The 11,336-nt window shown below is 42.8% G+C and overlaps 1 protein-coding gene across 1 annotated transcript in view; it reads left to right on the forward strand.

Annotated features, from left to right (window-relative positions):
* Nucleotides 1–10,963, forward strand: part of arhgap32a (Rho GTPase activating protein 32a) — a 33,904-nt gene extending 22,941 nt beyond the window's left edge. Inside the window, exons 13-22 of the mRNA XM_015006828.2 lie at nucleotides 652–754; nucleotides 2,244–2,388; nucleotides 2,642–2,724; nucleotides 3,325–3,432; nucleotides 3,562–3,707; nucleotides 3,806–4,019; nucleotides 4,440–4,588; nucleotides 4,705–4,779; nucleotides 4,878–5,507; nucleotides 6,867–10,963. Of these exons, the coding sequence (XP_014862314.2) occupies nucleotides 652–754; nucleotides 2,244–2,388; nucleotides 2,642–2,724; nucleotides 3,325–3,432; nucleotides 3,562–3,707; nucleotides 3,806–4,019; nucleotides 4,440–4,588; nucleotides 4,705–4,779; nucleotides 4,878–5,507; nucleotides 6,867–9,040 (3,827 nt within the window). The 3' untranslated portion in view covers nucleotides 9,041–10,963. The remainder of the gene's footprint in view (nucleotides 1–651; nucleotides 755–2,243; nucleotides 2,389–2,641; nucleotides 2,725–3,324; nucleotides 3,433–3,561; nucleotides 3,708–3,805; nucleotides 4,020–4,439; nucleotides 4,589–4,704; nucleotides 4,780–4,877; nucleotides 5,508–6,866) is intronic.
* The last annotated feature ends 373 nt before the right edge of the window (nucleotides 10,964–11,336 follow it).

An 11,336-nucleotide genomic window follows, 5' to 3' on the forward strand; every position in this document is an offset into this window, starting at 1 on the left:
CTTATGTCTTGCTGAAAAATTACATGCAAGTTAGATTTGCCTTATTAACTGAAACTAGGCAAAAATACTTGGTAAGATTTGGCAGCGTTTAAAATTATATGTCCTTATTTTTATTTTAATCGAATTAGAATCACTTGCGTGTTTGAAGAAATGTGATGAATAATGCAGAAACATTTGGGAGGTCTGGTATTTACAGCCTGAGGCTTGTTTATTGTAGGATTCTCCAGAAACAAACCTCTTTGTGGTTTTTATCGAATCTGCAGTCTGCCATTGTTCAACACGTCGGTTTTCATTTCATAAAAAAATCTGTAAATAATTATACTTTTAATGCAAAGTTGACTCTTTTAATTGACTTCTAATGCAACTCTGCATTCAGAGTGTCATTATTTACCAAAAGACATTTCATGACAACAGTCATAAGCATTCATGAAAACGCCTTCATGTTCGTGTCCGTTGTTCTGTCATGTTTATGACAGTGTAATATCAGTCTTATGCACACTCCTTTGAATAAGGTGTTACCGAAAACACTTTAAATAATTAGTGTGGAGAATGTAGAACGCAGAAGATGTCATCTTTTAGTACCCAACAAGATGTTTTTAGAAGACACAGACAAAATGGCTGAACGTTGTGTCTCGTCTTTATGTCCTTCAGTCCCGCAGGTCGTTAAAAGTTGTGCAGAGTTCATCGAGAAGATCGGCGTCGTGGATGGGATCTACAGACTCTCAGGGATTTCCTCCAACATCCAGAAACTGAGGTTTGTGCTTCCTCTCTACTTCACCATAGAAAGTCTGTATCAGCAGTCCTTCCCTGTCTGTGTCAGGGGGCGGGGCTTCTGGTTGGTCTGAAGCCAATCAGATGCCAGGATTCATTTGTTGAGCTGAATTTGCTCCTGGTGCACTGCAGTAAAAGGAACCATTAAATATTTATAAAAGCACGGAAATAATTACACACGGTATGAATATATTACGACTGGGAACTTCAGAGTATTTTTTTTATTATTTTATTTTACTGAATTTCACATTTAGTTGAAGAACGCAGTTATTATTCACAAAATGTGATTATTATTTTCATTTTTTTTAACTTCTTAACTGCATTTATTTTCAGGCTTATTTATTTGTATAAATTACTTGTATAAATGTGGCACTTTGGCAAAATTGCAGATATATTGATATGTTACATAAATAAGTGTGCAGCCAATTAGCGGCGGCTGAAGCGGCTGCTGTCCAAGTCTTTAACTTTTAGTGCTTTTAAGTAGATTTTCCCCCCCAATCTATCAATGGAAATCTGATTAACGCTGTGCAGCTTCTGAGAGCGTTGCTGTATTTTTTGCTGCTTCCATAAAACAAACTCCCATCAGTGGATAAATTGAGCGGCACACGAGCTGATGGGGTTGGGCAGCCAATCAAAAAGCTTAATGGGAAAAGCTCGGCTCTCGCCGCGTCACGCCTCCTTCTAACAGCTCAGGAAATACGGCACACGCAAAGATGTAGACATGTTGAAGATCTGTTGGTCTTTTTTTGTTTCAAAGGGATTTTATGGATTTATTGTTTTTATATTTACTGATTTTGTAAGAAATCATTCAGTTAATGTCAGTGTCAGATTTATTTTTACCGCACAAAAACAAATATGTATGAAATGCTGCAAAAGAAAACCAGGACAATAAACTCATGACAGTAGGAATATTTGCTTAGGTGCGATAAGAACATGATAAAAAATTGATTTTGTAATTGTAATAAAACATAAAGATAAAATTGAAAGTAAAAAGCTTTTACGTGACGTCTTCAGACATGTTCATGACATCTGAAGAAATAGTTTGATCTCTTAAACTTCTGTTTTATTATTATTGAGATACAGAAGAAGGAATTGCTCATTTTTCTGTTATTGTAGAGAGAGACTTGACTGTGATCAACAAACTGAAAAAGACTCTGATTACAACATAATAAGACAAAGCAGGACTAAGGACTCCTCCATATGTAGGCAGTCACAGACCAGATGCTTGTAATGGACAAATAAGACCTAAAAACTGTCAAAATGTTACTTTATAAAATTACATAATAATTTAATCCTGTTGGCTAAACTTCTAGAATCCACTGTCAGGATAAACTATTAAAATAGCAGTCTGGGCTTAAAAATGCTGAGTCTTTTTTTAAAAGTCAAACTAATATTTCCTCCAAAAGAAAGGGGAAAAAATAATTCAATATTTTATGTCCGAATGGGTTCTTGTGTTTCTGTTCCGTCTCCAGGCACGAGTTTGACTCTGAGCAGATCCCAGACCTGAGCCGAGAACTGTTCCGACAGGACATCCACTCTGTGGGCTCCCTGTGCAAGCTGTACTTCAGAGAGCTGCCCAACCCGCTGCTCACCTACCAGCTCTACGACCGGTTCTCGGTGAGCACAGTCCTTAAAAAATTGCACGGGAGCTGATTCAGCTTTGTGTCAGTCGATGTGCAGGCAACGTCTTTCTGGTCGCTCCTTGATTGGTTGAATGAAAGAGACATTTATCTCATTTTCAAAGTGCTGCTTAAAATGAGGTGGTTGCATTGTGACAAGCTTTCCAAGAACCGCTTTGAAGCCGAGAGTCCGATTAAGTCGTCTGCTTCGGTTGTTAGACTCCGTGCTTTTGTCCTCCGTTTCGTCACAGGAAGCTGTGTCTGCAGCCACAGACGAGGAGAGGCTGGTAAAAATCCACAATGTCATCCAGCAGCTGCCGCCTCCTCATTACAGGTCAGATTTACAGCTCACTGCTGCCCCCTGCTGTCAGTAAGTGGAATGGATCATTTTTAGATTCTCATTTTGGTGAAAGACACTTTGCTTAACTCGTGTTTTTCTGCTTAATCTTGATCTTTATCTTGCCAAGCTCAGGTCATCCTCCGCTAAGCTGCTAAATTCTGTCATTTTCTCTCCCGACATCCATTCACTAGAACAAATCAGACATATTTTAAGATCTAGTAACTGAGAGAATATCGGTGCATTGTGAATTATATGAGCATCTTAACCAGGTATTTTTTTTGTCTGGTTTCTAGTGGAAATATTTTACTACACTTGTAAACTAACTTTTCAGCAGGATGCAGTGTGGGGAAATGTCTTGTTTCTTGCTGAAAAGTTATTTGTAAGTTAGTTTTGTCTTATATCAAGTGTACTAGGATATCTACCAAAAATAGTTGGTGAGTGTAAATAAGATCCAGTTCAACTGACTAGTCAAATACATGGAGCCCACTTCTGTTTTATTTAATCACCAACAGTTGTTCTGTGAATGCCTCACAGGTTTGTTAGAGAGCAATAGTGAACGATCTCAGACACAAGGGTTTCTTTTTACATCCGCAGGACTCTGGAGTACCTCATGAGGCACCTTTCCCGTTTGGCCACCTTCAGCTCTGTCACCAACATGCACACTAAAAACCTGGCCATTGTCTGGGCGCCGAACCTCCTCAGGTGACTGTATCTCGGCCGCGACGCAGTCGGAAATTTCACCGCTTCCTTTTGGCCGCTCCGCCGCGGCGAACTGGGGCACATCTCAGTGATGCCGAGCGCTGAACTAGGTCGCGCTGTGCTCCGTTTCAGGTCCAGACAGATTGAGTCGGCCTGCTTTAGTGGCACGGCGGCCTTCATGGAGGTGCGGATCCAGTCGGTGGTGGTGGAGTTCATCCTCAACAACACGGAGTCCCTTTTCAGCACAAAGTTAAATTCGATTTTAAGAGAAAGCACTGGTAGGGATTTTTAAGGGATAAAGAAATGGAAAACAAAATGCGTGTATGTATCTGTGCTAATGTGTGTGTGTGTGTGCATGTGTGTGTATCAATCTTAGGTAACAACACCTTATCAAGACCAAAGTCTCTTATGGTTTGCTCCCCGTCCACAAAGCTGCTGTCTTTAGAGGAGGCCCAGGCTCGGACCCAGACGCAGCTCGGATCTCCAGCCACAACCCCCTGCCTCTCCCACAGCGACTACATCGAGGTCGGGGAGGGACCCGAAGCTCTACTGGGAAAATTTCACACCGTCATCGAACTGCCAATGGAGAGGTAGAGTTTAAAAAAAATCTCTTTAAATGCTAGTTCTCCTACTAGCTAGCTAGTCGGAGCTAGCTCTTCTGTTTTAGCTTGATGAATCAAATGACTGAATGAACTCCTTAATGAGCATGTCCCAATCTGTATTCATGTCTCTGGTGAAACCTGACACAGTTGAAGCTACTGATAACAAGCCAGCAGCTAGCTAGGCAAATTTATCACCACTTGGTTGGATGAAGCTGGTACATTTCTGTGGATATAGGTCTTAAATTTGAGTCGGTGAAACCTGCAGAAACCCTTCAACTTCCTTGACTAAACAAAAATAAAAATGTTGCCTAAGCAACAGCCAGAACCATTTTGTCCTTGATATTCTTGAGACTTCACAGCACACTTTCAGGGTCAAGCGTTAAATACGATTTGTTCTCTGTGTCTCAGTGGCAAGCGACCTCTAGTGAAGTCGAAGAAGTCTCCTGTGGGGAACTGGCTGTCCTTTTTCCACCTGGGCAAGTCCCACTCCGTGTCCAAGCGTAAACTAAAGCGACACCCCAGTGAACCAAATGAGATAAAGAGCATAGCACTGCCAGGTCAGTTTGCTGTGGAGCCACAGCTTTTTTTTCTCCCTTTTTTATTTATTTATTTATTTATTTTTAGGATATCTTGGAAGTTGTGTGATTTATCCGGAATAATTTTTTTCTTGCAGGAGGACGAGGAGATAGCGGCACACTGCGGTCCACTAAAAGCGAAGAATCTCTCACTTCTTTGCAAAATTTAGGAGGTAATCTTTCAGGAGATGATAAAAAATTCTTCCACTGAGCTCTCAGCAGCTTACATTTATATATATAAATATATATTTTTTGTTTCTATGCAACCCAGGTGGGCCTCCGAGTTACCGTCCCCTCAGACCTCGTTCGACCAGCGAAGCCGTTTCTGCCACCAGCAGGGACGACCTGCACAACTCCAGAAACAAAGACGACCGCCGCGCTCACCAGCTGAACGACAGTAAACGCAGCGCCCACCGAGGCCGCGCAGCCGTTTCCCCTCACTACTCAGAGGACGACCTCGACCTTTCCCCGCCGGCTGCGGGCATCTCGACCTTAGACTTCGACCCCATGTCTTTCCAGTGCAGCCAGACTCCCGCGATGCATCGTGGCAACAGGCGGAAGAAGAGCGCGGGGTGCCCCAACGAATCCGAACCCGTCTCCTCCCAGAACAACGTCGGCTGCTCGCGGTCTCCGGACGACAGCCCGGTTCTGTGCAAAAGTGGAAAAAAAGTCGCCTTGAAGCACCTCTCGCCCAAAGTGAGGAAGAAATCATTAAAAATGCTGGCAGATGGTCAGACTCCCGTGCCTTCTTCTTCTCCCAACGTGGACAAGTGCGAGGCTTCGGCAGCAGACGGGAAACAGCCGAGAGCGTTGTTTCAGCACAGCAGCCCCATCAACACGGCGAGTCAGGCGTCTGGCGTGACAGACCTCAGTCAGTCTGCCCAGAACCTCCCTGATCCAGGTTAGTTTCTCAATATCCTAAATCTGTGCTGTGCCTTTCAGATCTATTCAAACCCTCTAAGCTTTTTCACATTTTGTACTGTTACAAACACAAAGTTTGAATATGTTTTAAATGTATTTTTATCCGAGAAAAAAATAATTTTTCAAAATCTTTACCGGTACATTTATTTTAGGGATGCACGATATATCGGCACTAACATCGGTATCGGCTAGGATATTAGTAACTTTGTAACATATTGGAAACTCAAAAATAAATGAAACAGAGCCAATATTAACAACCGATATTTATTTCCATCTTGCTGCCGTTTGTTCCTAGAGGGCTTAGGGAAGGAGGTCGGTCAGTGATAATGATGCAGCGCAGGATTGTGAAGCAGTGTTAAAGCCAGCAGTGTGGTCGTTTTCTTAAGGTGTTGAAAGAGTATTGAATTAAATATAGTGCATATCATACTGGTAAATATCGGATATTGTTTTATTGGTGTAAATCCAGTTATTCTGTGAACACACACGAGACAGATCACAGATAAAGTTGTGGAAAAATTTAAAGAGTAGGTAAGTTTCAAAATCCAAACTTTGACCATGTTACAGAGCCTTGTTCATTGAAAGAGGACGGCACAAATGCCAGATCTGCAACAAACAAGGATCACATTATTCACAGAAGCACCCAAGAAGCCCATAGTGACACAGATATCCACATCTAACGTGAGAGAATATGTGGACCTGGCGACTGAAGGAAGTTCTATTAAACGTTTGTCATGTAGGTTTTATAAAACTTCTTTGCAGCTGCAAAAGATTTGTGAAGGTTCCCCTTCCAGCAGGACAAAGACCGTAAGCAAAGTATAACCAGAACTACAATTGAATAGATCAGATCTAAAAATATTAATGTGTTAGAATGGCCCAATCAAAATCCATACCTAAATTCAACAAAGTATTTTAGGCTGGACTTAAAAATTGCTTGAGCTATTTTACAAAAAAGCACTAGCAACATTTAGCCTCTGCACTGGAGGATATACCCTCAAAGACTTGCAGCTGGAATTGCAGTAAAAATGCATACTTGTAAAATAATTTTAAAACATATTTGCCTTCAACTTTGTGTTGATCACAGAAAATCTATAAACCTCCCATCAACACCAAGGTTATTTTTGTTGCAGAACAAAATGTGAAAAGGTTTAAGCGGTTTCAGTAAATATGCAAGGCATGTTCTTTATTCCTTTTTATATCCGTATCTGTATAGTTAGTAAGCATGCAAATTTTAATGCACTCTAGTTTCTTATGAAAGCTTTTGTGTCTTGTCCCATCATGTCTTACCATAGCTTTGTTTGTCCTGTCATACTGTAGCGTTGTTTGTCTTATCCCTCCCCAGGAACAGATAGACTTATGAGTTCAGTCTCTGTTCTCCCTCCTCACCCTCCCTCGATGAGTGCTGCGCGCAAGTTGGCTTTGGCCCTGGCGGAATCTGCCCAGAAGGCCAGCAACGCGTCCCAAAGAAGAAGCCACGCACATGACTGCAGGCCACAGCGACCCTCCGTTCTCGACGTCAAAGTGCATCCTCAGGAGTGCCGCGGTCCTCACGCCGGCCCGGGTTCCCAGTGGCAAGCGGCTGCAGAGGCCCACCGCTGCCTTCACCCTGGCCAGTTCTCGCCTTCGCACCTCTACCCGGAGCCGCTGCAGGTTGCCGACAGTCAGGAAAGCGTGTGCAATTTCACCCCTAACGTCAGCCCGCTCGGGTCGGGGAGTTTGGAGGAAGGCAGCGCTGAAGGGAGGGAGCACAGAGAGGAACGAGAGTCGGAGGTCAAACAGGAACATCACACTTACCAGAGTGTTGGAGTCTCGACGCCCTGCCAGCCTATCGGCTCAGCAAGGAGCCCGCCAGCCTCTCCCGTGTACGCCAACATGGACTCTGTGGATGCCTTTAATTTCAGATCTGTCCTGGCGGAGTCGTCAATGCCTGCCTCTATCGAAGAGGTCTTCCCACAACAGGTCCAGACCTCTTCGGCCCATCCCTACAGCCCAGAGGACAACAGGCCTCCTGGCATGCTTGAGGATGTCTTCAGTAATCACCATCATCATCATCATCATCAGCAGCAGTATCATCACCGGCCGATTCATTCAGGTCGAACACCTACGCCTCACTACCCTCGGCCCGGCGCTCTGCCGCCGCACCTCTCTGCGCATAAAGGCCTGTACAGGCAGTCGTCAGAGAGCCGCTACAGCTCTCTAGGTTTGAGACAACCGCTGTCACCTCAGTACAGGCGCTACCAGGGCGACTTCCACAGGCAGCAGGGGCAATGGCAGAGCTCTGAGGACAGGGCAGTGAGAAACCCGGCCATCCGGCGGGCACACTCTTTTCATTCCCCACAGATCAGTCATTACGAGCTGGCGAACACAGAAATCCTGCCGATTGACTCCATGCTTTATGTGGAGCAGAAACTGAGCCCTGAAGTGCCATATCCAGAGCGAATCCAGGCCGTCCTGAAGCCTGGACGGACGCAGTTTGAGAACGTACACCCAGAACACCACTATGGCCCCTATTCCGACTCAAGTTCGGGAGATCCAAGACCTCGTTATTTCATAGATCCCCGTCGGCAAAGTGGCATCCATCGCCATCAGACCTACACAGTCCACTCCACAAGGGAAGGTGATCAGTCGGATTACTACAACTACTCTCCACGCCACGCCTCTCCCGTGAATAGGGAGCTTTACATAGAAAGCAGAGACACTGTGGTTTATGAGGCTCGAGATGCAGAGGTTTTTGAAAGGGTTGTGTATCAACCAGTTCAGCAAGAGAGACACAAAAGCACGTACCACTCCGTGTCTCCCTGTGAGGCCCCAGACTCACCAAGGGACATAATCCACACAAGGAGTAAGTCAGACCCCGGAAACGCCAACCTCCTCTCTGCCCACAACGTCGACAGCCAAACAGCCGCAGCCACATCGCCAACCACCCCAAGAATAAGGTCTCAGCAAGAATACCCTGAGGTGTCCAGGCAAAGCTATGGCCAACGGTCTGGCGCAGAATTTGGGCCGATGAGACGGATTCATATCAAAGAGGGCTACTCAAGGCAGCCACTCCTCCGCAAAGTCCCCTCGTTGCCAGAACGAGGCTGCCCCAACCTGAAAAGCATCGAGCACACTCACCGATGCCAAACGAGAGGCTTTGAACAGAATCCATCAGTGCTGGCTAGCGCTGCGAAACCCAGCATCCTGAGAAGACCGGTGCGCTCGCAGAGCACCAGAGAACATCGTCACTACTATCATTACCACTCCAAATCTCCCCTGGATCCCGAACATCTGGAACCCTTCCCCGCTCACCTCAGCAGACGGACTCAGAGCACTAAAGTCAAGCCCACACACTACGACCACATGGAGGGGTATTACGCCTCGCCAAGATCTAAATCCACCAGATCCAGCAAAGCAGCCGCTGGATATTTACCTGGCCAGAGCTGCATGTCTCCGCACGGACAGAGACTCCTGTCCAATGTCCTGGGTCACGAGGCTTTTTATCACCCCGCTCTTAGATCAGAAGCTGGGGTCTAAGAGTGATCTTAAACCACTGCTTTTATATCTGATTCCATGTTGGGGCCAAAGGACACCTGCACTTTATCCTCAGCCAGACCAACAGACCGCTTTTTGTTTTTAACCTTTACGAGCTGCTAAAAGAAGTGTGAAGCGAGGCTGATGGTGAGGACTGTGCCGTTGGTACTTTTTTGTTACATTAGCTTCCAGAAAAGCTTAACGGGAACAAACGGATTGTTTTAACATTTAACATTTGGAAATAGGTGTAAGAAGCATGTTTGAAGAAAAAAAAGGTATATATGTTTTGAGTATATAACAAGGAATAACAAGGTAAATTCATGTGATTTAATAACATGATTTTTAAGGAATGTGTATAAAAAACTTTTTTAAAAATGTAATATACAGATGTGGACAAATATATTGGTACCCCTGGTAAAGATGTGGAAAAGAAACTAGAAAATAAATATAGATTTTATTGCAGAAGCATAATATTACTCCACAATACTAACCTTTAATTAGGCCACATACACAATGTTCAAGGAAATCGCGGTTGAGAGGGTGACGACACAGCAGAACACTTTGAATTTCTTGATCCCAATATACGTAGACTGTTTTACACAAGAGCACATCAGAAACAAGACACACATCAAAAACACACAATTAAGTTTCCACAAAACCCCATTCATTTCCTAATTTTTCTAAACGCATTTTATTAATAAGCCAGCAAACATTGTTAGAAAAGGAAACATTGTGAGAGCATCTTAAAGAACTGCAACAAAGAGTCACTTGGAGTCACCAAGTCTGGACAACAACAGCCACTGGAAACTATGTAAAGACTGATTTGTTGTTGAAGGGAGCCTACAGGGAAAAAGCTTATTTATATGGAGTTGCCTAAATTTTACTTGGACTTTAACTGAAGCTAGCCTAGCTTGTTTCATGCATGGCTAGCATGAAACAAGCTAGGCTAGCTTGTTTTAAAAACAAGCTACGTTAGCTTGTTTCATGCTAGCCAACAAATAAGCTAGGCTAGCATGAAAGAAAGCATGAACACAATAAAAATGAAACAAATTGACCTTGAGACAAACAAAAGACAAATAGGAAGCAATGTACATCTGTGAAAATTACTGTGATACTTTTAAAATGATAAGTTCTCAAAACTATTGAGTACATATTAAGAATGTTCTCAAAATTTCTCTAAAATATTCAGCTTGATTATATTCTGCTGCCCTAAAAAGATAATTTTATTTTAAGGCTTTAAATCGCCTTTAGCAGGGGTACCAATACGTTTGGCCGGCACTGTATAGGAGTAACACACGTCTAACATGTGGCCAACGTACTGTATATTTTTTTGTTTTCTATCCAACAGTCTGCTCAGACTTCAACAAGCACTTTTCAGGATAACTGTGTATGAAACACATTGTCTTAACATGGTATAGATGGAGACATAAAGCTTATATTTTTTCTGTAAGAAACAGCTTGCTCAGTCATTGTTTAATGCTAAATGGCACTTTTCGGGGGGCAAAAATCGAAAGATAACCTCACGGTTTCTAACTCTTCAGGGGTCGCTCACACAAGCTCTTGTTTAATGCTATCTAAAAGCAGTGGGTGCTGTATGATTTCTGTTCAAGTCAAAGCTACCGTGGCTAAATATGCTGGATTTAAGGCAAGTCAGCTCATGCTTTTAGATATATATATATATATAAAAAAGTGTATTTTATATGGCATTGTGATTTTGTCATAAAATTAAGAAAAAAAATCCTTCCTCTTTACAAACTTTTAACAATGTGGTGTTTTACATGGAAACATGTTTCATTCATTTTGTCATAAGTTTTACTCAAGATGCTATATCAATTTAAAACATGTTAATGAGGACGTTCTGTTAAGACATGTTACGAGTTATTTTAGTGACAAATAAAAAAAATAAAGTTATATTGTCAGTTAAAAGAGTTGGTTGAATTTGTTTAATATGTGCTTGAGGTTATTTCAAAGTAGATTGGTAAGACCTATGAGTACTCAGCGTCCTGTTAAAGCTTTTGAACACTGTCAAAGTTTAATCTTCAGTTTTACATCGGGCGATATGGCCTTAACAAAATATCACAATATCAGTCAATACTGATAATTATTGATTTATTTTTTTTGTTTTAAATATCTGAAATTCTACCAAACTGCTGGTGCAACCTTTCCTGTTTTATCCACAGCCTTCACTACATGACGTTTTTATTATTTTTAAACAGTTATGAAGTACGGTGACGAATCAAGAAACTCAACAAGTTGTTGCTAAGTAACCAAAGAGTGAATTAGTTGATGTGACCCAACT

The sequence above is a fragment of the Poecilia mexicana genome, unplaced genomic scaffold (assembly GCF_051168715.1).
Source record: "Poecilia mexicana isolate PSO_F unplaced genomic scaffold, ASM5116871v1 scaffold_13, whole genome shotgun sequence".
Lineage (NCBI taxonomy): Eukaryota > Metazoa > Chordata > Actinopteri > Cyprinodontiformes > Poeciliidae > Poecilia > Poecilia mexicana.